The sequence below is a fragment of the Lissotriton vulgaris genome, chromosome 2_2 (genome assembly GCF_964263255.1).
Source record: "Lissotriton vulgaris chromosome 2_2, aLisVul1.2, whole genome shotgun sequence".
NCBI classification, from domain to species: Eukaryota; Metazoa; Chordata; class Amphibia; order Caudata; family Salamandridae; genus Lissotriton; species Lissotriton vulgaris.
In genome coordinates this window covers 194,121,859-194,149,601 of record NC_141688.1, presented here as the reverse complement: position 1 = coordinate 194,149,601, position 27,743 = coordinate 194,121,859, and the positions used below count along the sequence as shown (strand labels likewise).

At 47.5% G+C, this 27,743-nt stretch overlaps 1 protein-coding gene across 1 annotated transcript in view; it reads left to right on the top strand.

Moving 5' to 3' along the window:
- The window catches only part of ZDHHC13 (zDHHC palmitoyltransferase 13), a 322,174-nt gene that overhangs the window by 167,880 nt on the left and 126,551 nt on the right, over positions 1 to 27,743 (top strand). The window contains exon 8 of the mRNA XM_086959524.1: positions 1,087 to 1,212. Within this exon, the coding sequence (XP_086815650.1) occupies positions 1,087 to 1,212 (126 nt within the window). The remainder of the gene's footprint in view (positions 1 to 1,086; positions 1,213 to 27,743) is intronic.

Here is a 27,743-nt window from a genome sequence, read left to right as displayed (position 1 = left end):
CTTTAATTGCACTATCATTTTGCATATTGCCCATTCAGGATTTTAGGGCATTGTAAGTAATGTTACAGAAATAGCTCACAGGTTTCTCCATGTCATGTGTGTATCACCTGTAGCCACAGCTTGGTGTCTGAACCAACAGTGTATTGCATTGTGGCATTTGTAGTTTCAATTTTGAAAGTAGAAGGGATTCCTCCTGAATGCCATTGACCTGCACCTATAAATACCACTTCTCCAGAGTTAATGCTGTTAACTCCAAGGATGCAGAATTACTGGTTATTCGAAGTAAAATCCTGAGGTGCACCAGAGAAAGGGGGATTTTTTGGATGAATCTGTACTACCAGTCTGAATTACCATGAACGTTCATCCAAAAAGTTCAGCTGCACCTGCAGATCACATTAATTCCAATATTATCCTATACTTCCAATAAGAATTAAGAGACCTTTCAATGAGGACTCAAAAGTTACCAGCAGTCTAAATGCTATCCGGTAAAACACTAGGACTGGCTTTGTCACAAATTGCATTGGGCCACTTGGTAGCTTAGGTTAATCCCAAACATATGTTTTACTCCTAGAAGCTGACATGTCCAAACATCCAAGAGTGTCTTTAGTCTTCCTGGATCTGCAACATTAAATGTGCACATGCATTTGCAGGATCAGGATAAATCTAACTTGCATGTCTGCTATTCCATATTTCCCCAAAGTGCCCCCTGCTCAAATCTTTTGGATCAGTACTTTTCTGATCACAAGGATACAGCATGCAGAAACTACACTGCTAAGTTGTGCAAGAATACAACTGCATCTGTTTGGAGAGAAGTGTTTTTGTAGTAAGACCAGGATTAATGTTTGACAAAAGTAGGTGTAACCATTAGAAGTAAGGCAGTGGCAATACTGGTTAGATGGTAAAACTTGATTCACCTTGTTGCTCTTAGCTGCTCTCCCAATCTGTCTGTGTCCTTGGGGTAGGGCATCACTGGTGTGTTTCCACCTTGCTAGTATTTATGCACTCAGGGTTATAATACCTCAAGCTTCCACAAAATTGCTATTGTATTTTTGTGTTTTGACATCCATGTTGTCTCTACTTACCTAGGGAGAAACTCCTCTTGATATTGCTAATCAAACCCGGAATCGCATCATTACTCATATGTTAAGCGTGTCTGAGAGTAACAAAAGCAGCCGAAGCTTCAGACTTCTGAAGAAACTGGAAAAATATGAGGTAATATTAAGAAAATCTCTGTCAAAAACAGCTGTAAGTGTAGACTTTATAAATCATGCAAATATTTGACGAATTTGGGAAAGGAGAGGATGATGCTTTACTTTTTTTTTAAATTTCCTATGGGTTCCAGCTAACTATGGTTTTGATTAATGAATATAAGATCCTGCAGACAAGCCTCCTTCTACCTCGAGGGTACGTTTTAGGGAGGAAACTCCAGCTGATTATTGTAACTTCGACTTAATATGAATCATTAAAGAAGGGGGCAGGTCTTGGGTGCTTCACCACCCTGTTGAGTTCATACTAGGAACTGGTACTGTCTAGAAGCGGAAAGTACGACTGGGAGTATTCCCTGATCAGAGTGTAACTGGTGTAGAAGTTATTTAGCATCTCCTATTTACTACAGTATTGGAACTTTCATAGATTCACATGCCTGAATCATACCCCATCGTCGAGACGGGAGTCTCCGGTATATAAAAATGCAATGCTTAGCAGTATAGCAAACTGAAAAGAGCCCTAATCCCATTTCCCTTTTGCAACCCATAGCCTTTGTTATGTAAAAAAAGACCCAAACTCTTCCCTGAACCAATCAGAGCTCCTCACCCTCTAGAACACTCCTGAGAGAACCTTCTGCCCATCAGATTTTTCTACTGCACGTTGTGCTAGGGAGTCTCCGTTGAGCTCTACTCAAACTCTTCACTTCAACAGTATTTTGACTAAGATTTGAGGTCTCTCATCTTCTACTGTCTTCTTATTTGAATTCCTTATTCATCTACCATGTCTGAGAAGGAAAAAAAGGGATTATTTAGAGCTTGTGCCACCTGCTCTAAGAAAAGGCTTTACACAGATGACCCTCATAAGGATTTCATATACTGCCTCTATCCAGACCATAAGTTAGAGGATTGGAAGGTATGTTGAACCTTTTCAAATAAAACCTTGAGGGATCGTGAGGGAAGATTGCTGATTTGGCTCCAAAAGGTTAAAGCCAGAAAAGAAATCCTCTCAAGTGAGAGTGAGGAGGAGTCTGTTTCATCTAAGAGATCTCAAAAAAGAAGTAGATCTCCTCAGACACATACCTCAGCGGAGAGACCTGAGAAGGCCCCAAAAAAGACCACCCCAGGGTCTTCAGGGCACAGTCTCTCAAAATCTCCTTCAGGCAAGCCTAAGGGGAAGAAGGGTTCTGCTTCTGAGGTAAAACAGGGAAAGTCCACCTCAGAACCTCCAAAATCGCCTCAGAGTGTCAGGATTACCATCAAGAAAGTTTCCTCTACGCCTTCTGAGGAGAAAGGAAAGGTTTCAGCTCTGTCGACGGAATCGTCGACGAAAAAGATATCGTCGACGACAAAACCATCTACATCGTCGACGAGAAAGGAGGAGGTAAAGGCTATTGAGAAGACGCCGTCGACACTTTCACCGCCGGCGGTGACATCGTCGACGAGTGCATCGTCGACGAGCATAGCTGTACCGGCATCGTCGATGGGAGCGTCGATGGGAGCGTCGATGACGAGGACAGCAGGAGCGTCGACTAGGACAGCGTCGACAATAACTACAACGTAGACGACCGCGTTGACGACGATAATTTGGTCGGCGGCGACAGGAATCTCGTCGGCGGGGGAAAAAACACCAGAAAAAAAGATTGGTACTCTGGAAAAAAACTATTACACCAGAGGTTACGTCTCCAAGCAAGGTCCCTCCTCATGTGCTGGAAGAGGAAGACTCTGAGGACGACGATGGTTCTTATGGTTTTGCGAGTAGTCCTTCGCAATGACAAGTCAAGTACCAGGATGACGAATCTGAAGAAAAATATGGGGGTTTCCAAGAGCATCCCCAAAAGCAGCAGCAATATCGCCAACAGCAGCGTGAGGGCATGACAAGTGTGCCAACCTCTTTATTGACAGACCTGCAGAACAAGTTGGAGGATTATAGAAAAAGGTATCCGACGACTCAATCCACTCCGAACGTTCCAGAGGCAACTCCTCGTCCACGGTCTGTACCAGGTACGCCAGTGCGTAGGAGGGAAATTTTACCAGAGCCCAATACTAGGTCTCCACCACCAGCGTCGCATCGCGATCCAGACACCTCAGACGATGATCACGAGGATGGAGAGATTGCGGAACCCACTGGAGAATGGGATGACTATCTCATCCCCTCACCTTCCACTCCTAAGCCAAAGCCAGTAGATTCTCCACCTGAGGACATTGGTGGCTTTCATAATTTGATGGAAAGAGCCAAAGAGATTTGCTCTTACCATGACGGAAGATAATGCAGAATGCTTTCTATATGACTTCAAGGAATCCTTTCGCAAGTCTGTTCGGTCCTTGCCTATCGTAAGTCATATTTGGGAGGAAGGACTTAGTCATGGAAACGCCACCTACGGTGACGCCGGTTCTGGCCAGACTGGACCAAAAATATAAGGCACCTCCAGCATGTCTTTTGGGTCATCCCAAACCAGATTCGGTGATTACTCAGGTGGCGCAGCAGAAGCCAAGGAGTCAGTCTGCTCCAATCACGGCACCTCCGGACAGGGAAGGCAGAAGACTGGATAATGCAGGAAAAAGGTTTTCCTTAATGTCGGCGCTACTGGTTAGAGCCGCTAATGCCCTCGCTATTTTGGGAAGGTACAACAGGCAACTGTGGTGCGACCGGTCTCCATACATTAACCAGGTGCCGGAACCGTTGAAGCAGGAAGCCAAAAAGATTCTCCTGGAGGGGGAAAGGACTTCTGCGGAAGTCATAGACTGCGCTATGTATATAGCAACGCCAGCCTTTAGATCTTTGGGAGGAGCAGCAGTTCTGCGCAGGCAAGGATGGCGAAGAGCCACGGCTTTTAGGCCGGAGGTTCAAACAAGATCCTAGACCTCCCATTCAATGGAGAAGGTCTTTTCGGGAAGCACATTGATGACACTCTGTAGAGTATTAAAAAGGATACCGATAATGCGAAGGCTTTGGGAACTTTGCAGTACAGAAAGGTCCCTTTTCGTGGCTCTAGAGGAAGAGGACAGTCATCTTATAGAGGAGGATATCAGCAAGGGAGATATTCCTCTTATTCTGCCTCATCGCAGCCCTACCGCCAACAGTACAATCAGCGTCAATCAGGAGGATATACAAAATCAACTCCAAGAGGAAGGGGAGGCCATCAGGGGAAGGACAACACCTGACGGCAATGACAACCTTCGTCTTCCGGCTACGTCAACATTCCAGAGATCAAGTGCTCCCCTCGTTGGAAAGATTACTCACCATCTTCAAACTTGGCGAAAAATAACGACGGACCAATGGGTCCTCAACATTATTCGATTCGGCCACACCCTAGAATTTCTACAAACCCCCCCCCTTGTATGCCATCGATGCATCAGAGAACCACCCATCGGCATCAACTCCAAAAGGAGATTCGGACAATGCTCCGAAAGAGAGCAATAGAACCGGTACTGAATGCCCAAGAGAACAAAGTGTTTTACTCCCGTTTTTTTCTTTTCAAGAAAAACAACCTCCAATGTCATCCCATTCTGGATCTCGGATCCCTAAACACCTATCTCAAGAAGCAATCTTTCAGGATGGTGTCTCTACAGGACAGCCTTTCGTTATTGAACCCAGGAGAACATATGACTACATTAGACCTACAGGACGCGTATTTCCACGTGCCGATCCATCCCACACACAGATAGTACCTTTTGGTTCTTGGTAGCCGGAAGACATTATCAATTCAAGGTACTGCCATTCGGCCTAAAGTCAGCACTGCAAGTGTTCACAAAATGCCTGGCTCCAGTGGCGGCTGTGTTAAGGAAGCAAAAACATCAAATATTTTCTTACCTCGACGACTGGTTAGTCAAAGCACCATCGAGAACACAAGCCAGGGCGTCAACAAAGGCCTGCATAGATTTGTTTGCCAAACTGGGTTTGACTCTGCACGAAGGGAAATCAAACCTTCAACCAACGAGAGTGATCCCATTCCTGGAAGCTCTACTAGACACGGACTGTAACAAGCCGTTTCCCTCCGAAGAAAGGCAACTGAGGATCGTGTCTCTCTTCCAAGACTTTGTAAAAAGAAAGTCTTTCAGTCCGCAGGTACAAATCCTTGCTGGGCATGATGCTATCTTGCATTCCCCTCGCGCCTCACTGCAGATTAAGGATGCGCCCATGGCAAAAACAGATCGATCTTCAGTGGCGTCAAGCAGAGGGATCCTTTGACGACACAATCCTAGTGACGCCAGTTATGGTTCAGGCAGCGGTATGGTGGACACAAAAAGAAAATGTATCTCAGGGTCTGACTTTTCTTTCACTAGCGGCTCCTTTAGTGGTGTAAACAGATGCGTCCCTAGAGGGATGGGGAGCCTTCCTTCAGGACCTTCAAGTCAGCGGTCGTTGGAAGGTACACGAACAGCGATTACACATAAATCTACTGGAACTCAGGGCGATCCGCCTAGCATTACAAGCCTTCCTACCAAGAATACGAGGTTCGCCAGTGTTGGTAAGAACAGACAACACTATGGCGATGCACTATTTAAACAAGGAGGGAGGAACCAGATCTCTCTCCCTATCTCAGAAGGCCCAGGAGATATGGGGATGGGCTCTTCGACCAGGAATATCTTTGTCAGCAGAACATCTCCCAGGAGATCAGAATGTCAAGGCGCATACTCTCAGCAGGCTCAAATCGTCCTGCCACGAATGTGAGCTGGACCAGGGGACCCTGGACAGCATTTTTCAAAGGTGGGGGCCACCAATAATGGATTTCTGCGCCACAAGAGAGAACAGGAAATGCAGGTGCTTCGCAAGCTGGCTTCCCCAGAAGGGATCTTGGGGGAATGCGTTTTCGATGACATGGTCCGGCGTCTTTGCTTATGGTTTTCCTCCAAAAAGATCAAGAGGGAGCGGTGCAGGCTGATCCTGATAGCCCTGTGGTGGCCCAGACAACACTGGTTCACGTAACACGTAACTCCTGCTGCTGTCAGAGGACCGTCCAGTTCAGCTTCAGCCAATTCCATCGCTTCTGACCATGTCCAGGGGTCGGGTACTCCATCCGGACCCGACATCCTTGCGATTAGCGGCCTTTCTCCTGAACACTGTGAGTTTAGTCATCTAAATATCTCACACAAATGTAGGAGGATCCTGTCCAAAGCTAGAGCAGATAGTACCAACAAAACCTATAGTATGAAATGGAAGAGGTTTTGTCTGTGGTGTAAGAGGCATAGCATTCACCCTCTTACTGCTGCACCTCATCAAATTATCCCTTACATTCTGCTGTTAGCAAAGTCAGGATTGGCTCACGCTTCCCGCAAGGTGCATTTGGCTGCGTTATCCGGCTACAGGAGGTCTTCCTCAGTCCCTTCCTTATGGTCTTCAAGGTTCATCAAGCAGTTTATGAAGAGGTTGTTAAGGGTTTTTCTCCAGTAAAGCCTCCACCACCACTATGGAATCTCAATGTAGTACTGTCGTAATTGATGAAGCAACCATTTGAGCCTATACACAGAGCGGACCTTAAGTTCTTGTCCTGGAAGGTGGCTCTTCTCATTGCACTAACTTCAGTGAGAAGAGTAGGGGAACTGCACGATTCAGGAGCCTTTTCTACAGTTTCAGGAAGACAGAAGATTCTGAGGACTAATCCAAAATTCATTCCTAAAGTGCCAACTGATTTTCATCTGAATGAGCCGTTGGTGTTGAAACGTTTCTTTCCTCGCCCATCAACAGCAGCAGAGAGAGTGTTATGCTCGCTAGATGTTCAAAGATGTCTCAAGTTCTACCTAAGGGACACTGAGAGCTTTCGTAAATCTTCTCAGCTCTTTGTCGCTTTCAGCGCACCCAGGAAGGGTTTCCCTTTATCAAAAAGGGGAATTTCCCGATGGAGACCAGTGCAATTGTCTACTGTCATCAAGCGGCTGGAAAACCTCTAAATACACGAGTTTGTGCTCATTCCATGAGGGCAGTGGCCACATCCACTGCACTATTTGGTGGAGTGCCAATCCAGGACATCTGCAGAGCAGCGACCTGGGCATCTGTGCACACCTTCACCAGGCACTACTTCTTGGAGGCGGCCGCAGAGTCGGATGCGGCGGTGGGAGAAGCGGTACTGTGGAAAATCTTCTTCTTGAGCCTTCTTTCCATCCCTCCATCCTTTATTTCTCTTGTTTTACAAAGTCACATTATATATTTATGGATGTATTGTATTATGCTTGATTTTTCAAGTTGTATTACATGATTATGAAATGTATCAGAGGAATGTGCTTTGTAATCTCACTGCTCGCTATTCTGATTCAGGCATGTGAATCTATGAAAGTTTCAATACTGGAGTAAGAAAACTAGTTACTTATCCTGTAACTGTAGTTCTCCAGTATTGGAAGCTTTCATAGATTCACATGCCCCCACTCTCCTCCCCTGAGAGGCTCACCTCGGATTTAGCACAAAAAGTGTTTTATATGCACAAGTGCGCGAAAAATCTGATGGGCAGAACGTTCTCTCAGGAGTGTTCCAGAGGGTGAGGAGCTCTGATTGGTTCAGGGAAGAGTTTGGGACTTTTTTACATAACAAAGGCTATGGATTGCAAAAGGGAAATGGGCCTAGGCCTCTTTTCCGTTTGCTATACTGCTAAGCATTGCTATTTTATATACCGGAGACTCCTGTCTCGATGACGGGGAATGATTCAGGCATGTGAATCTAGGAAAGCTTCCAATTCTGGAGACCTACAGTTACAGGTAAGTAACTTGTTTTCTTCTATCTTCTGTGATCACGTGTCTGCATGTGGAGAAACCAGACTTTCCTTATAAACATTTGTAATTCTGATTGAGAATTGTAGCCAAAGATTCCCCACCTTTTGAATATCCCCAGGAGTCAGATTTTATCAGGAAACTTTTCAACAGTACCTCTTCGTGTTGATGGGTGGCACCGTGCAGCTCTGCACCAATGTAGTTTTGCTGCAGAAATGACGTGCAGAGCCTGTATATACTCCACTCCTGCACACTGACATCAGTTCCTTTTTTTCCGCGCCAAAAGACGCTGATCCAGAGCTTTGTCTCTCTCTCATCTCTGTGACACTTTACCTCAATATTTCACTATACCCTAGTTCTTTGGGACTCAGCGTCTCAAGTTTAAGGGTGTGCGGAACATGCAGAGTTTCATTATGCTGAGTTATATAAAACGGCGTGAGATTCTGTGGAATTCCACCAGCTGGCGGAAAATATGCAGCTTGTGCTGCTCGTGCTGCAATTTAGTGCTGGTAGCGCGAGCAGTGCTGAAAAATCAGCGCAAACTGCTCCTGCATTGCTCAAGAACATGCAGCCATTCGAGTTGATTTTGCTGTCACTTGAGTAGATCATCTACTCTAGCAAGGAGCAAATCTATCAGAGAGTCAGCCCTTTGACCACGACCGCTCACATTAGAATATTTTGCTAGGTGATTCCAAACCTCGCTCCCCAACTCACATTTTCTGGAGCTTGTTGGCAGAAAAATTCTGCCACGTGGAGATTGGCAGCATTTGCCTGGAACTCCACATTAAAGAGTAACATGAAGTGACAAAAATTCCTCCAAATCCACGGGCAATATGAAACATTCCGCCAACTGATTCTCAAGTCCTCTGTGTGTTCCAGAAGATCTCCAACCTGTCCTTGCCTTTGTCATTCAGGACTGCCGAGAAGCTGCTATGTTCACAACTCGTTGTGGCCTGGTACTCCATAGCCATGCCGTTAGATGGACTTGCATATTTGGGGACTAGGCAGACTCCGCTCTGACGTACCCTATACCACCAGCTCCTCTAACCCCAGCATGGTGCCCACTGACCCATGCAGCCAAGGTCAACGGGTCGCCTACTTTACTACCCCCTCTGTAGCCCCATCTGCAAAACCCCTTTAGCGTACCTTTAGTGAAGCACGACCACCAGGTGGGAGGCAGGATCTAACGAGTCTTACTGGGTTGGCAGACCATCACATTAAACCGGTGCAAAATGTTGGGAAGGGCAATGCTCTCCTCTTCTTTCTACTCTACTGCACATTATTCTGTCTCCCCAACGACTGTGTGAGGACCATTTTCTGTTTTGCAGCAAGTAGTGCACACCCTTGTGGCCAAAGGGGCTATTTAGAGTATAACCGCACCAAAAGTAGGATGTGACTGTTATGGGTGCTTCTTTCTGGTGCCTAAAAAAAGGACGGAGGCCTCCAACCTATTTTATACATGCACCATCTCAATTCCTTCTTTTGGAACAAATAAATTCAAAATGCTCACACTGGCCGAGGTCTTGTGTACCCTAAAAACTGTATGGTAGCATTGGACCTGTACATTGCCTATTTTAATATACCCATCCTGCTGGCCTACTGGTGTTACCTGCGGTTTGTGTTGGTACAGGAGCCTTTTCAGTTTACTGTGCTCCCTTTTGGTCTCACCAGGGCTCCTCAGGAGTTCATGGAAGTTATGGCGGTGGTGCAGCATTTCTTTGGAGGTCAGGGGTGCCAATCTAACCCTACCTCGTTAACTGGCTGTTGAAGGCTGTCGTCAACTATTTCTGAACAACAGTGGACCCCCAGTCATCTTTGGGGTTCACTATCGGCATGTAGGAGACACACCTGACTCCTTCTCATATATTCCCCTTCATCTGAGCTATTCTTGATATGGTTTGGTTGTGTGCTTTTCTCTCTGGACAGTCCAGGACATTCAGGCTATGATCTCAATCTTTCAGCCTTGGTCCTGGATTTCAATGAGGTCAACTCTTAGGCTGCTGGGTCTGATTTATTTCTTTATTTCTTTATTTTTTAAACGTATAAAGCGCAAACAAATGCCACGAATGGTGTCTCGGCGCTAGGCAGACAGAGAGGCAGACAAAGAGGCAACTCCTATACATTTATTGACTGAATAGCCAGGTCTTCACTTGCTCTCTAAACATCATCAGTGACGGGCTGCATTTTATTTGATGGGGCAAGGTATTCCAGAGCCTCGAGGCAGCTACCAAGAAGCGTCTGTCTCCCCATGTAACTGTTCTAACCCGTTGAATGCAAAGGGATGCAGATGAGGCAGATCTTAAAGCTCTCTTAGGGGCATAAACCAGCACTGATTCCCTAAAAAAGTCAGGTCCTTGGCTGTTCAACGCTTTGTAAATAATACACAATGCCTTAAACTTGGTTCTTTTTCTCACCGGAAGCCAATGAAGTTGATAGACAATGTGGGAAATGGGCGCAAACTTAGGAGTTTTGGTCAGGATTCGTGCAGCAGCATTCTGCACCATTTGTAATTTCCTAAAGACCTGCTCCTGGGCATTCAAAAGAAGCCCATTGCAGTAGTCCACCTTGGATAACACCAAGGAGGACATAAGTGTTTTCCCGGCAGACAGGGGAAGGAAAGGTAATAACTTTTTCACCTTTCGTAGCGTGTAAAAGGAGGAGGAGACCACTGCATTAGCGTGATTGATGAAACTTAGTTTGTTGTCAAACAACACTCCTAAGTTTCTCACCTTCGAAACTGGAGTAGGTGGATTACCCATTTCTGGTGGCCACCAGACCGGGGACCAAGCTGGTTTTAGGTCTCCAAACACCATTACCTCGGTCTTATCGGTGTTTAGTTTTAGACAATTGCTGTCCATCCAGTGACTAATGGCTCTCATGCCTGTCTGAAAGTTGGCCGCTACCTCACTCCCATTTTTATGCACTGCTAACACCAACTGAGTGTCGTCGGCGTATGAAGTCACTCCCATTCCATGGTTTTTAATGACCCTCGCCAAGTCCGACACATAGATGTTAAAAAGTGTCGGACTTAGCGAGGATCCCTGGGGGACTCCACAAGGCAGCACAAATGTAGGTGAATAAAAATTCCCCATCTTTACCGACTGTTGTCTGTTAGACAGGAAAGAGACCAGGAGCTCCACAGCTTTGCCCTGTATGCCCATAGCTGTGACACGGTCGATCAAGATGTTATGATCGACCGTGTCAAAGGCCGCCGAGAGATCCAGCAAGATCAGGACTGCCGTGCCACCCTGGTCCATGATCTGTCTGATCTCTTCGGAAGCCTTTATAAGCGCCGTCTCCGTTCCGTGGCCTCTCCTAAACCCGAACTGGGTGTTATCTAGCAGGTCATTGTGATCAATGTAACTGGCCAGCTGTTTATTTATGACTTTCAAGTATTTTGGATGGAAAAGGGAGGGCTGCTATAGGGCGATAACTTTTTAATTCCAAGGTGTTAAGAGTGGGTTTCTTTAGCAGTGGCTTTATTATGGCAGTTTTCCATTTTTGAGGATAAATACCTGATTCGCAAACAGTACTGCAGATATTCTCCAAAATTGGAGCTACTACCTCGGTTGTTGATTTAATGATGGTCGGTGGACAGGGATCCAAAGGGGAGCCCGACATAGAGCCTCCTAAATCCTGCTAGTTGAGTACACCAGGTGGCATATATAGGATCTGAAGTCTTTATTTGGCACATCAAGGGGAGTCCTTCGACCGTGTTCAAATTTCGGAGGAGATGACGAGAGACCTGTGCTGGTGATTCCTGCTGGTGCAGGCCCCTCTCATTCTCCCACCCAGAGTTTACAGTGATGACTGATGTCACTTCTGGCTTTGGGTGGCCATCTGTGAGGTGTGGAGATCACAGACCACTGATCTCTGGTGGAGCCCCGGCTTCACATCAACCTTCTGAAGCATAGGGCTGTCCGCTTTGGTGTTGAAAGCCTTCCTTCCATCAACGGGAGGATAATGCAGGTGCTCATGGGCAACACCAAATAAATGTGGTACTACAGCAAACGGGTCCAGGATTCCTTGCACCTCTGGAACTGGCTGGACCACCAAGGAATTCCTCTGGTGGTGAACCACCTAGTAGGATGAATGAGTTCCAGGCTAGATGAGCTCAGCTTTCTGCCCCTAGGGGATCGCTAGTGGGAGTTACAGTTTGAAGTGGCATAGGATCTTTTCTATGAATGGGAAGAATCTTGGCTCGAATTGTTCACCACCGCCAAGAATTCGCATTGTCACTACTTCTGCGCATTGAAGCTTGCAAGGCATCTTTAACTTCGAGACGTGCTCCACCTCAAATGGAACTCAGTACTCCTGTATGACTGTCCACTCATACCACTCCTGCCCCAAGAACATGAGGACTGTTTGGGTCCAAGTCGTCCTATAAGCCCTGGATTGAGTACAGAGTGTAGTGTATCCAGAACACCTGGGCTTGAGCATCTTTCCTCCTATCAGGCTGCCCCTTCGGGAAGGACCTGCTGTTACAGCAGCAAGGCAAGGTTATGTACCCTGGCCTTCACAAGCTTGAACTACGACATCTGAACACCTTTGATCTTCCTCCACAGGTGGTTGATGTCATCTTGGCAACCACGCGTCCAACGACTAAAACCGTATATGCTTGTCATTGGACACATCTGTGGCTTGGTGAGGAGTTCTGCAGATTGAACCCCTTCAGGACGTTTGTTTGTTTTGTCCCTAGCCTGGCAAGGCCTTCCACTGCCACAGTTAAAGGGTACCATTTGGCTTTTTTGCCGTTGTCGGATGAGCCGCTTTGATAGTCTCCTCTGGTCATGTTATGAAATTTCTGAAATGGCTATAACATTGGTTTCCTCCCTCTCCTTTCCTCTAGGCATGGTGCAATCTTAATTTAGTCTTCCCCTTTCCGATGTGCACTCCATTTGAGCTGCGTCACAGCTGTCCCTTGCGGCTCCACACTCTCAAGACTGTGTAACTCATCGTCAGAATATTGATGCAGCATGTGAGTGAGCTTCAAGCCCTCTATGTCAACCTGCCATACATCACCACCTTACCAGACAAAGTGGTTTTACATACTCTGCATCCTTTCTGCCAAAAGTTGTGACCATAGTCCATGTTGGTCAAACCATCACTCTTCCGACGTTCTATGTTCTGCTTCACCCCTCTAATGAGGTGGAGAGTTTCCATCGCTTGGACCCCATGAGAGCACTAAGCTCATACATAGATTGTGCCAGAGACCACCGGGCGGGCGATCAGCTCTTTGTGGGGTTCCCTGCAGCAAAAAAAAGGCAGGGCTGTGTAGAAGAGAACCATCTCCCGCTAGATCGTGCTCTGCATTAAGATCTGGTTAGCATTGGCTAAAAAGAGACCTTTGGAATGACTGTGCTCATTTTACCAAGGCTAAAGCTGCTACTACTGTGTTGGCATTGAAAGTCACTGTTCTAGACATTTGCCAGGCGGTTTAGTGTGGCTTCTCTCCATATGTTCACAAAGCACTATTGTCTGGACAGTTATTTCCACCAGTAAAGGCATTTCGCCGGCTCGCTTCTACAGGACTTTCTGGTTTAAGTGCATTCATTGCCAACCTCCAAATAGGTACTGATTTGGTATCTGTTGAAATGATGAAGAATCTGAGGCTAAAAGTTGGCAATTCTTTTTCTGGTAGAGACTCTATTTAGCTGCAGATTCCTCACCGACCCTCCCAACCTCCCCGTTCTGTGATTGGACTCTATCTATCAATAAGATCCCAAGTCTAGAAATCTGCACTCTGGTCATGCCAATTTGCTTTTGGGGCTCTGCTTCTGAGGGCGAGAACAGTCTTGAAAGCAGCTGACATCAGCGAGATGGAATGGCGCCTACATAGGCGCCACATGTCTTTTCCGGATTGGAACAGCGGTGGTGCGGAGCCGCATAGTGCCACCTACCAGCACCCAGAGGTACTAGTGAAAAGTTTCGGAATCCATTGTGTTGCCTGGGGAATATATTAAAGGTGAGCAAACTGCAGGTAGATAGTCTCTTTCAGAAATACTATTACCAAAGTGTGTGCAAAGATGATGCGCTTTCAGCTGCAGATTCTGCCCCACATTTATTTGCCCACTTTGTTCACAACCTCAGTGTAAGGTTTTTCACCAAACTGTATTGACTGAAACTGGTGTTTTGAGTGCCTCTTGATGCCTTGTTGGTCTTTCTTTGATTTTTCTTATTTCGCTCTGCTTGGGTATTAGCACGATTCTTTCAGTCTTTCTTTTGTTAAAAAGAATCCTATGCAAATGATCCATACAAAGGCTGTGTCACTTGCCTTCAAATGAAACATCCAGTCTGCCCTTACCAGTGCTGCACTGCCTTCCCAGTGAAACCTCATCCAATAAATATATGACTAGGACAAGGTATTGTAAAATAATGGATTATTTATTTATATATAAGCTGCCATACAGCATATACAGGCACAACAAAAGGTTGTGTAAACCCTTTAAGACTTAAAGGCTCATAGGTGTGAAATTCCCATATCGAGAATCCATAGCAATCGCTATTTGGCAATTGCAAAAGGGAATGTAGATTACCTGCGATTTCCTAATAGCAATTCCTACGGATTTGCATTCTCTATTAGGAAATCGCAAATTTGGAAATACAAAATCCATTTGTACTTATGGACCCTAGCTCTGAAAAATAGGCATCTGATAGAGATATCTAGCCGCAGGTTCCTAACCTTTGAGTTCTCGCAGGCGCTAGACTGGATACAGAAATGTTATTACTAGTACATCTGGGAGTCGATCTAGGGCATCATGCGACTCCGTAGCGACGTCGTCCACTAGATGTGATGTCCATATAATTGTCGGAAGAGCAGTGTGCCACTTTTTTCAATGTCCTCGTGGTTCAAACCTATACCATTTGTATGTGGTGCCTCAGGGAGCACCAACCTTCTGAGGATTGCGGCTCCTCCAGCTGTCGCCATCGCCCGCAGGTGTTTCGGGAACAGTGCATGAAGATCCTGGAAACGTGCCTGGCGAAGACCCCCGTGTCCGTCTCGTTCAAGGTCCTTGGAGGGATTGCAAGACTGATCCAGATGCTGTTCCAGCAGGCGTCAATCACCCTCAACATCGCAGTGTAAGTCGGCGAAAGGCAAACGGCCAAAATCACAGCGTCTCTTGACTTTGCCAATTTGGCCCTGCGTTTCTGCTGCCCTCTCCCAGTCTCTGACTCTTGGTAGATGCAGAAGTACAAGAATTCCCTCCATGATGTCTTTAAGCCTCCACTTTCAAGCCCCAAGGAGGTGCCTGGCGTCTTCACGAAATCCACACAGACAGAAGCTGTCCAATCCACTTTGGAGGACATTCCGTTCGATGGGGCCTCCGTTCGGTACATATGCCGATTCTGCATTGCGGAACTGTGACAGTCTGGGTGGAGTAGACTCCTAAATATGTCCATTCCATCTATAAAAAGCTTGTTAATAACAGGGCGGATCTCCTTGTTCGACTCAGGGCTTCGTGGACCGCCGACGGCCTGGAACTCGATGACGAGGATTGGCAGATGGCCGTCTCCTCCCCTAAGGAGGTGGCCATTCCAGCTCGCCTTCGTTTTGTGCAGCTGAAGATCCTTCACCGAGTATATATGACTGGTACGCGACTGGCGCGGATGGGTTACTCGATTGATGGGTTATGTAAGCGTGGCTGTGGTATGAGTGGTACCTTTTTACATATCATTTGGGAATGTCCTGTGGTGTCTGTATTTTGGTCTAGAGTGCATGCAATTATGGAAAGGGTCACCGGGGTCTCTCTCTTGCCTGAGGCCCGACGGTGCCTGCTTAACGTCTGGGAGCCCACGGATTGTACTGCGGCTCAGACTTTTTGGGTTACTCTTGGTAACATGAGTGCCAAGAGGGATATTGCTCAGCTCTGGGGTTCCCATAGGCCACCCATGATAACTGCTTGGAAGGAGAACATGGACTGGTGCATGTTCAGCGAGAAGACGGTCTATGTGGCTCGGGCCGTCCTAAGAAATGGGGCAGGATTTGGTCCCAGTGGAATGCATATCGTGGGAATATTTGCACCCCCCCCCCCCCCCCCCCCCATTTGACTATACCATTGATGCTACATTGCCCCCATAGTTGACGTTCCGGACGTTTGTCTGTAGTAATTTTTATATATCGAGCTGCTCGTCACTCCCCCGTCCCTAACCATATGTCTCACTATTTTATGGAGATTGGTTCCCTTGCCCTCTCTACTAGAGTCCCTGAAATCGTTCTTTGCCATGTGTCTGTGTGGTTTGTTTGTTAGATGTGCCTTCACCAAAATATAAAAATAAAACCTATTTCATCCTTTTGCTTATGCTGTACTATGCGCTTGATATACCGAGAAATAGCTGATCTATGTACGAAATGTAAGCGTCAAGATACAATGTTATGATACTATCTGTCATAGCGGCCGGCCCGTTGGGTTGTAGGCAGACTCTGTGTACTGCGCATACCGGAAATAAAGGTTTAAAAAAAAAAATGTCCATTCCTAAATCATCTTGCTCCGCAGCACCTCACTTACCTGGGTAGTAAGCGGGGCATCATCTTTGATTCTTGATTTAAAGATTGGGCTATATCCGAGTGGCTCTTCCTGTGAGAGCAAGCTTCAACCTCTCCCCCACAGTCTGCCCTTTTGTTTGTTCCTTTTCATTTCCAAAGAATCATTCCACCTTCCTGCCTGCCTTTTGTAGGTGTTAATATTTGTAGGCCTTTTGTAGACCACTATTAGCTCCTGCTGTCTGGGAGTTATTTTCTTTATGGTCCTAAATGGGTTTTACACCTGATGGAACAGGGTTTTTCTTCTCTACAGATGGGCATACTACTCAAGAGATAGTTACCTGTATGGTAATTTTCCCCAGCTCTAAGTAGAGCATCTTTTGTATGCCTTACAGGTATTACTAGGCCAAATTATGTCTCCCTGTGACGCCTTGTACATGCCTCACCACTTTGCTCGAGGGCCTCCTTATGGTGCCTCTCTTTTCCCATTGCTTCAATCTATGGAGCATGTATGTATGTATGTATATGTATGTATAGGCATTTATATAGCGCACTACTTACCCGGAGGGTCCCAAGGCGCTTCGACCGCTGCGAAACCCTTCCTGGCTTCCCTGAGAGTTGGTCCCTTAATGGGTATCTCCAGGGTGATACCAGGCATCCCCGGCGGTCTGGTGGGGCCGTTAGTGAAGATGAGGCAAGCTAGTGCCCAGAGTTGCCGAGTGTGATCGCTGATCAGAGTGGGCACCGAGGCGAGAGAATTATCGAGTCCGCTGACCCTGGTCCAGAAACCTGCCGCGCCGGGAATCGAACCCTGGTCCCGGGCCGTCCTCTGCTCTCGGGTCTGCCGCCTCTAACCAGTGAGCCACACTACTTCACTACTTAGTCTTCTATTTGGAGTTATTCTTCCTCTCCTGAGAGGATCTTCCATTTCCCAAGTGAGCAGTGGGTTAAATAGTAAAGGCCATGACCTGCAGTCCATCATACATAACTGGTCAAGCCAGTGGTCCCAGCTAGGACATTCCCTTATCAGTCTATCCTTCATTCTTTAGGAAGGGCCTTTCGCTCTATATCAGCGAGATGGGCTCTTACTGCAGGCACCTGTGGTTCACAGGCTCAAATTCCTTCTCGTGGTTTCTATAGAAAGGAATTTTCCTTCTTTATCGTACCCTGATGGTTTTCTCTGTTTGTGACATCCTGCCTACCTTCTTAATCTGTACGAGTCCTGCTGAAGAGACTGTGTTCTTGTACCGCCGATCTCGTAGTCCTTACATAGCCTCTTCCCTGCAAGGGTTTGGAGATACTTGCTTAATGGTAAGGTCTTCTACCTTTGATAACACAGGCATTACTTATATAAGAGCTCATGCGTGTAAGTTGTTTGAAGAGTTTGAAAGGAGTGTATGCGTTATCCTGACCATATGTCACCCAATTGGGTAATACCAAAAAAGTACCTTGTCTTCCAGCCCTGTAATGCGGCTACCTACCTCAGCCACGTGCCTTGCCATAGGGGTGTTTGCTGCGTGAGTTCGGCATCCTACTGTACTTTTCAGAACACAGCCCTCCAGGCCGTTCTGGTCATCTGGGGCATAGAAGTGGTGACTGGAGAGCCATAATGCAGGGCCTGTAGTTGAGGAAAACCCAGCAAGGGTAGTTCCAGCTGAAAAGCAGGATCTGACTACCCTCTGTTAAACCAGTTATGAATGACCAGGAGATGGGAGGCCAGGTAATAAAGGTAAAGGTTAGTCCTCTCTGAGTCTCTTTCGGAAGAGCCCAGTTGACAGTGGGTAAAGGCAAGACGGGGTCAAGATCCATGCCATAAGAAAGATGTGGCCATGCCATTCAATGGTCAGAACCATGTCTGGCAAATGAAGTGAAAAATGTTGAAAAATGTATAAAAAGTGAAGTAAAACCATAATTTTATATAAGGTTATAAGGCCCGTTACATTCAGGGGGAGAGGTTGCCATCTGACAAGATCTTCCTTGGTTTTCCGAACCAGGGGGTTACAGATTGAGGGCCCAGGTAAGTTCTTGTAGCAGGAACACCCAGGAGACACAGCGTGTATACTCTCTTCACTTTCCCGTCCTGATGAAGACCCGTCCATGAGGATATCAATTGCCCTTCGTATCCTTGGGTCGAAACGTCGACAATCTCCCCCTCTCCCTGGAGCCTGCATCTTTTGTGCCCCTGCCCACTCACCCCTCTGAAAATACGAAGCAACGAACAAATTTATCGCCGCAAGACAGTAAGAAAGATTGACATTTTTTTTTTTGGCATAATAACCATTGAGGGCAGGCTCCTGTTGAACCACGCCAAGGATTATTTAACTTTGGACTCAAACATTTGAAATTCACTGTTCCCTGACCATCTTGGTCCTTTTCTATCTTACACACGCACTAATTTCTCACTCTATGCACTTTACCCTTTGGTAACCCCCTGTTTTACAAAAACTGCATATTGGTGTATTGTACCATGAGGAGGAATTTTATTGAGAATAAACAGTAGAGTCTTCTCTCCTCTACTTTTAAAACGATTGTAAAATCCCCTTTTCTGTGTGAGTTGGACATCTGTTTGTTTTGGGCTATTGTGTTTCCTCTTTTATGTTTCCAAAAATTCTTCATTGCAGGATTAATTTCGCATGTGGAATAAGAGTTGAACAAATTTCTTTTGAAATAATATCAAGAATTGTGTGTGGAGTTAAACGTCTAGGACCCCCATATCTGTAACGCTCAATACCCAGGTCCTAGGACTTTCTTTGGGTTACCCCGTATATAATAACTATAGCTGGGGATAGGCGTGTAAAGGGGACGGCATCCAGGAACCAGGCAGGGAAGGTCCCTCCTCACGGGTGCCATTTATAAACCTTGTTAGTAGTGGGCGAAGGCTTGCATCAGGTCCCTCCTCACAGGTGCCATGTATAAACCTTGGTAGTAGTGGGCAAAGGCTTGCACAATCTCTGCATGGGTAGAACAGGGGGTGGGGGGAGATGATCATCAACAATTTCGGGTATAATCTGATTAGTCTGCTTATACGAGGTCAGCCAATATAGCAACTTCCTGTTTTTGTCTCCCCACCCATAGATCTTAGTTGTTGTTGCCTGATAGAGATGCTTGACTGCATCTAGGAAATGGGTGCGTGTTTTGTCCTGCAGGACACGTAACTGGCGGGAGGAATTTTCCTGTGGGTCAGACGTGAAGCGCTGTTCCAGGCGGAAAGCTCCTGCCTGTAAATTAGTGATGTGACAGGAATGGGCACGTTCCTGCGCTCTGATCTGTCCCCTCGCAAATCGTAGCATAGTCTCCTTGCTGGCTGACTAAAGGGTACTAAGCAGGTCCACTGATCCCTGATTGCAGTTAAAATAGGCTTAGAGTTGGTTAGAAATTGGGATTTCTGGTTGGCTAAGGCTTGCGCCAAAGCCAGGCAGAGACCACCATTCTACGTCAGGGCAAGGAAGTCATACGCCAAGATAACCCCTGCTCACCCCCTTGGGAGCTTGGCACGAGCAGTCAGGCTTATCCCGGAGACGATGTGTGAAGCGTTTGCAGGTGCACCCAGCAACAACACCCAAGGCCCACCACAAAGGAAACTCCACACAAGGTTATATATAAAAATAGCCTTTGTATTATACAAAACACATTAGATAATAAACACACAATTTACACTGTGCCAACTGGCACAGGCAGAATTTACAGGGGATTATATACATGGGACAGGGTCACCTGGACCACTGTCGGGAATAAGCACTTGGTAGAACTAGCACTTTTAGAACATAGAATATTTGTAGGAATAGCGCTTAGAACATAGAACAATTGTAGCACCAAATAGAAAATGTAGCACACAACCAGTAACCACTGGTAAAAAATAAGTACACACTACGCAACCCTAACAACCTTGGGCATATATCACGCAGGGAATCATGAACTCACTAGCAGAACCTATATTAGGGAAAACAACCTCCTAAGCATACAAATACATTTAGAGGTATGGCATAAAGCATTGCATGAATCACATTTGCAAAGTTACACATTTTGCGCAAAAATCACATGAGGCAAAAACATGTACCCCACGCAAGGGCACAACACATGAACTGTCCCCAGGCCAACTTGGCCTCTCGGGGGCTGGAACGCCCTGTGTCCAGCAAAGTCAGGGCAGGCTGCGCTGGCAGCAAAAGAAGATTGCGCAAGGCCTAAACGAAGCAGCTGCCCACTAAGTGCTGGGCAGCTGTAGGAACTGAGCCTGGCACCAGCGTGCCTCCTGGCTCTCCTGTGGAGCTCAATGAAACAACAGTGCCCTTAGGAGCCTTCTGGGCTCTCAGCAATGATGCCACCTCACTGGGGGAGCGGCCCGCTGCCAACCGGGGCCGCTCTACCCTCTAAAAATGTCCCCGTGGGTGTAGGGGCCTCTCGGTCTCTAAATAACAATGGGCCCAGGAGCCTTGTGTGCTCTGAATAAACAATGGGCCCGCAAATCAACGTTGGAGCCTCGTGGGCTCTAAGGAAAGGCCCCCGAAATCGGTGGAGTCCTGCTCTGGGGACTCGCTAAATAATGGCCCCCTCGTGGGCTTGAGATAACTGCTGCCCACCTGGGGGAGCGTCCCGCTGTCAACCGGGGCCGCTCTACCCCTACTGAGACTGGCCCCGAAACGTTGGAGTCCCACCTCTGGGACTCGGAAACAAAGGCCCCCAAACTTCAGCAGCACCACTGGGGGGGGAGGTGGGCACCGGCAATGTGCCCTGACGCCCCCCTCCTCACAAAAAGAACACAACAGGTCCCCACTCACCGGGACCTGGGGCGGGGGCTCCTCTTCATCCAGCCTGCCTCTGCACTCCTCAGCAGCACCCCGGGGCTCTCCCTCGCTCTTGGGAGCCCCGGGGGAGGGACGCCGGCTTCCTCAGGTCGCGCCGGGAGGAGGCGAGGTTGGCTCCCATCCTCCGACGGCACTTTTCGCTGCGGTCACACAGGAGCACGGGGTGAGCTCCCATCCGCTTCCTGTCTTCCGGCAGCCCCAGCCACGTCCCAGCACAGGTTGCCTGGCTTCCAATTAGGAGCCGGGCTGTGGCGGTGATTTTCTCGGCTCACTACAGGGTAGGCTCCCGTAAAGTAAATACTAAATCAGGGTGGGCACCCGAAATTAATGAAAATATGGGCAAATAAGCAGCAGGCAGTGCGAGGTGGGCACCCTCGCCGCAAATCCGCAACAAGGGGGATCCCCACGCCGGGGAATCCCTCGAGACAGGGAATTGCAGCTCAGGTCGGCAGGCTAAATCCCCAGCGCTCCCCTGAAGGAAAAATCAGGCGCTGCCCCGGCGCCACAGGAAATAAAGTCCAAAGTCCAGCAAGGTCCTTAGGAAGGCAGGGGGGCAAAGGCTGGGCCCGGGGGCCAGCTCACAGTGCCCTCCAGGCAGGGAGGCCGTCCCCACTGGCGGTCCTCCTGGCGCCCAGCAGCAGCAGGCCCCCCTCAAGATAGGATAAGGGAAAGAACAATTTCATGGGGTCATAGCCCCTCTTTTATACACACATTCCCTTTGTCTTAGGGTGCAGGGTTAAGGGAAAACCAGACACAGCTGGTTTTGGAGCACTCTGTGGTGCTCAGCCCCTCTCCCCATTCAGAGGAATGGCTAGGGTCATCAGTCGCACCACAGGGGGCGGAGCCAGCATTGTGTAGGGAAAGCCCAGTCCTATTCAGGTCCCAGGTGCACTCCCATCTGGCTGTCAATCTCCCTATTCACCACCGGGGCAGACCCATCTGAATCCTGGAGCCAGGCTCACCAGCCAGCTCCAGCCAATCACAAGTCACTGCACCTTTATTACACAGACATGCCAACTTCTAGAAGTACTTATACAAAATATAATATATGTATTGATATAGTGGATATATGTAGAATGTGTTAAATGTGTTTTTTCAATCAAGAAAGATTTAAAGATAATGAACTATAAAATAAAAGGTATCAAGTGGATATACTAAACAAACTATAATAGTAATATTGGTTTGTTTTCAATTGTGAGGAGTGAAGAAATGTGAAGTTGGCAATCTTTTTTGTACAAGTACTAATGGTCCAGCCAACTCCACGCCCCAGGACCTAACTCCCTATTGTTAGAAACTTCTAGAAGTGGCACTTCCACACTAGACACATTAACGCCGCACACATCATCGTGCAGCATTCAGTCTCACAAGTCCGCACATACCAAACTCGAGCTTGCACTCCCCACGCATCAGGAACTACCATGGACACTCACATTCCCTATGCATTCCTATGGGAAGGCAGGCCAATCTCACAACACACACGCACTTTACACTGGGACACAGTGGTAAAGTGCACAGAAGCCAAAAACAACCAACACCAAGTCACATATCAAAGCAAAAAGTTTATGGGTGAACCTGCCAGAAGGGCAAACGTCCAACAGAGTTCAGCGCCGAGAGTTTGGATGAAAGTTTTATCCCGGAGATTCCATGTTGTAAGACATCATAAAATGTAAAACAAATGTAAATTGATACTTGTATAGCGCACTACTCACCCGCAAGGGTCTCAAGGCGAGTGCTGGCCCGTGTTAGGTGGACCTTGGTGAAGAAAAAGGGGGGAGTGGTTGGAAATTCCACATGGATGAATTTTAATTTGTGAGAGAGTTTGACAATGCGTAACAGGCAAGAACATTTTGTGAGTGCAAGTGATGCGTAGCTAAGGTGTGTGTAATTTGGCGGATCCGCAGATGCCAAATCCGCCAGGCGCCACAGAGACCTAGTGTCATGGCTAAGTATAAGAGATGATGAGCCTCAAAGCACCTGGAGGTGGTGGAAGACCCAATAGTGTCGAGCTCTGTATCAAGTATCCAATTTAAGTCCCAACTTATCAGTGTCAAACCCTGCGGGAGTCCAGAAGTTTGGAGAGAACTTTGAGAACTTGGAGGCAGGTATTGAGGGACGCGGGTGGTACATAAATAGTAACTAGATTAAGAGCTTGACTCTCCAGAGTTCCCAAAGGTGCATGAAAATAACCTGGGAGTCGCTCGTCTCATGCGAAACAGAGAGCCCCCCCCACCCACACCACCACCACCACCAGAGTTGCGGTCCTTCTCTGCGTGAAAGACCCTGTTGTACCCTCTATGGGCCAAGAAGGGGCAGTAATTATCTAATAGATTAGTTTCTTGGAGCAAATAGACCTCAAGGAGATAGCAGTGCACAAAGTGACAACAGCAGCCCGCTACACATGGTCCAAAAGACCATTAGCATTCCACGATAAGGCTAGAAAGGCCATTGCTTTTGAGGGCTAAAGGGGTCATATGACGAGTTTGAGAGAAGGACCATTTGCTTCATGACCGTGGATCAGGGTGCATGGCGGTTTTACATTAATGGGAGTCACGATTTGAGTAGCACTGCAGGAAATAGTGTGTAGGCATGTGTTATGGCTTGTAAGTTAAAACAAGAAAAGAACATTTATATCGCCCAATACGAACAAATGAAAGTGCAAGGATCTATGATTATATTCCAATCCCCCCACTCCCACCCCTCCCCATACTTCTACCCCGAAGCATCTGTTGCCCTGAAAAAGAAAATGTTCGTGCGAACAACATGAAGCAACATTAAAGTGTAGACCCCCTTCTTGATAACAGATGAGTCGAGAAACACCATTGTGCCTGTCGAAGACATTCATAAAGGAGGTTAAAAAAACATGGCAATTGAGTAGAGAAAGTATACCAGGAGGACAATTGATCGGAGGGCATCTAGGATTTGATCCAATGTTTTAAAAAGTATGCCCCCACTGAGTTTCTGTGCCTTCCATACCTTTAGGGTTGCCAGTAATGCGTATATTATTGCGCCATTGGGTTCAGATGTACTTTCTTAACTCAAATTCGGAATCGATATAAAACACTTTTTCACAAGGCCAAAAGGCCTTCGGGGGCGTTGGTATTGTCTTTCGTTCAGTGCCACGTACTTGTTCCAGTTCTTTGAGCCGGTCATCGAAGGCCGCTTGCCTTTTTCTACACCAAAGGCCCCATCAACGATCAACGATGGAACAGAGCCCGTTCAAACGATGCCCCGTTTGCAACTCTAAATAACCTCACATCGACGTGCACCCGGTGTGCAATAAATGCCTATCACCGGACCACAAGGAGGCCAGCTGCATGGCCTGTTCTCAGTTCAGGTCAAAGAAAACACTTCGGCTTCGACGTGCCGTGAGACAGTCGGCGCGGAACACGGCGCCCGACCCGGAGAACATCTTCGAGGCTGAAGACTACGAGGGCGTCGAAGAAGAGGATCCTGATTAACAGTTGGATCCTGCGTCGGAGCAGAACTCAAACTATGATGAGGACGAAGAAGAAAACTACGTCCATGATGAAGACGTCGTCGAGGTAGGAGACAACGCACAGGCCATCGGAGCCGTCGATGACGACTCGAGCGATGAGCAAGGCCCAACCGCAGTCGCTGGGCTCGATAATGACACTGTACCTTCCAAGGCTCAGGTCGAGGCATCGCCAGAAGGCCTTAGCCAAGATCTTAATCCACATTCTATAGCCCCGCGTCAAGGCCCGGCTAAGAATATTTCTAAGGAGCCATCGGTCGATCAACCACAATCAGCGGTAAAATCGAAACCGAAACCAACAGACGCTAAATCGAAACCAAAACTGTTAAAGACAGTCATCGGATCGACGACTTCGTATTCATCGGATCCAATCAAATTGACGTGTGTCATCGACACCTCCGGATCACAAGGGGGTGTCGGCCCGAAGATCGGGGCACCGAAGCCTGTGTCTAAGGTCAAACACGTCGCACTGATGACGTCGACGTCCAAAGATGGCGACACTAACAAGGGACTCAAGGCTCAGAAGACTCTCGATCCGAAGCTTCCCGCCTCCAAGCCACGGGTGGTCAAGGCCTTGAATCGAAGACCAAAATCGACCCGAAAGAGCATGTCAAGTCGAAGCAAAAGAGCGTGCCTGCTGCGCACCAAGAGCTCGAGTCGACGCATGGCCACAAACAAAATAGTGATGAGACTAAGTCGGTCGGATCGAAGGCGGCGTCACTCTCGATGCAGGTCAGTCCGTCTCCAATGCTTATGCCACCAATAAAGTACGGACTGCCCCCGACCGCACGTCCTAAGGCGTTCCAGCCGCAAAAAAGCACCGACACAGCCAAAAAGTTGTCGGTAGCCTCAAGAACTCAGCCCATAGAAGAGGACGTTGTGTTCCAAGCGCCATCCTATGATAATCAGTCAAAACTATTCATCGACTCCGATTCCGGAAGACTCACTATTTATAAAAAAAGATAATTCCAGAGAATCCTATCGAGTCATACAAGATCCCACTCAAAAAGAAGAGGGACTCTGCCACCTCACCTGTTCTTTTTGAACCTGTAGAGTCCTATGGACAGGAATATACCGATTCTCCCACACGTACCAATGAGGATGTGGGGGAAGGATACAATGAGGAAGAATTTAGTTATCCTATTGACACAGATCAAGAGGAGTCTCAACCCTGGACTGACCCTGTTGACCCTGGTGAGCCACACACCACGCCAGACACTCAGTCCTACACAGTCAAAACCTCGCCTACTGAAGATAGAGCTGCCTTTAACTCATTTTGAAAGGGCAGCCAATAACCATGATGTAGAAATGCCCGCTGACCCGGTAGAGGACGACTTTTTGTTTGACACTTTTTCAACTTCAGAAAGATCAGTAAAGACATTGCCTGTGCTAAAGGATGTCCTTAAACACGCTGGTGACATTTTCAAAGAAACCACGAGGGCAAGGGTTGTGAACCCAAGAATTGAAAGGAAATACCGGCCTGCGCCCGTAGGCCCCATGTATATCAAAGGCCAGCTCCCATTGGACTCCTTAGGAGTGGCTAATGCTCGTAAGAGAGCGAACTCTCAAACAAGTGGTGATGCTCCTCCTCCGGTCAAAGAATCCAAAATCTTGGAAGCTTCTGGTAAACGAGTAGCGGCTCAAGCGGCGAATATTTGTAGAATCTCAAATACACAGGCCCTATTAGCCAGATATGATAGGGCTCATTACGACACGTTAGAGCAGCTACTACAACACCTGCCTGATGCTTATAAGGAGGGAGCAGAATGCTGATACAGTAGGGGAAGCTAATTTCAAATGCATCCATTAAATGTGCGCTAGATGCAGCAGACACAGCAGCTGGCCATTAACACAAGTGTGATGCTCAGAAGGCATGCCTGGCTCCGCATCTCTGGTTTCAAGCCAGAGATCCAAACAACTTTACTCAATCAGCCGGTTAACCCTGACTTTCTATTTGGTCCCGATGTAGACACGACCCTAGAAAAAATTAAAAAAGGACACTGAGACAGCCAAATCCATGGGAGCTCTGCAGTCACAACAGTTCAGGGGCGGTTCCTTTCGTCGCTCCGGTAACAGGGGAGCCTCTAGAGGTCAAGCATCACAGCAAGGCCAATACAACAAAGGAGGAACACAGACCACCTATAACAAAAACAATAGGGGTGGATACCGTGGGAACAGCACCAAAGGCAGAGGACGAGGAATAATAATGCCAGATCCTCCGCCCCCAATAAACAGTGACGTCTTGTCACTGCCCCCAGACCATATAACACCGGTCGGGGGAAGACTTCAGCAGTTCCTGCCAGTCTGGGAAGGCATTACCACAGACAGGTGGGTGAGACAACTTATCCAATACGGCTATTGTCTAGAACTAACCTCCACTCCACCCAACATACCCCCAAGGCACCGTCCTATGTCCGCAGAGCACATGCACTTATTGCAGCAAGAAGTCATCTGCATGCTGCTAAAAGGGGCCATCGAACTCGTGCCTTTAGAACAACAGGGTACAGGGGGGTACTCACTGTACTTCCTAATCCCAAAGAAGGACGGGTCTCTCAGGCCCATTCTAGACCTCAGACCCTTGAACCAATACATCTTGTCGGAACATTTTCACATGCTCACTTTGCAGCAAGTTCTACCATTGCTCAGTCAGGGAGATTTCCTAGCAACCCTAGACCTGAAGTACACATATTTCCACATTCCAATTCACCCAGGACACAGGAAATATCTCAAGTTCACCATAAACAGCCAGCATTACCAGTTCAAGGTCCTGCTTTTCGGGGTAACTACAGCCCCCAGAGTGTTTACCAAGTGCTTGGCGACAGTACCTGCGCTACTTCGGAGACAACACATCCATGTCTATCCTTATCTGGACGACTGGCTTGTCCAAAGTCAGACCAGCAATGTGCCAGCCACATGTCCCGCACGATTCACCTCCTACACAGTCTAGGATTTTCACTAAATTACCCAAAACCTCATCTTCAACCTGCACATGTACAACAGTACCTAGGAGCGGAAATAAACACTCTGGCAGCAACAGCACAGCCAAACTCAGCAAGAATCAA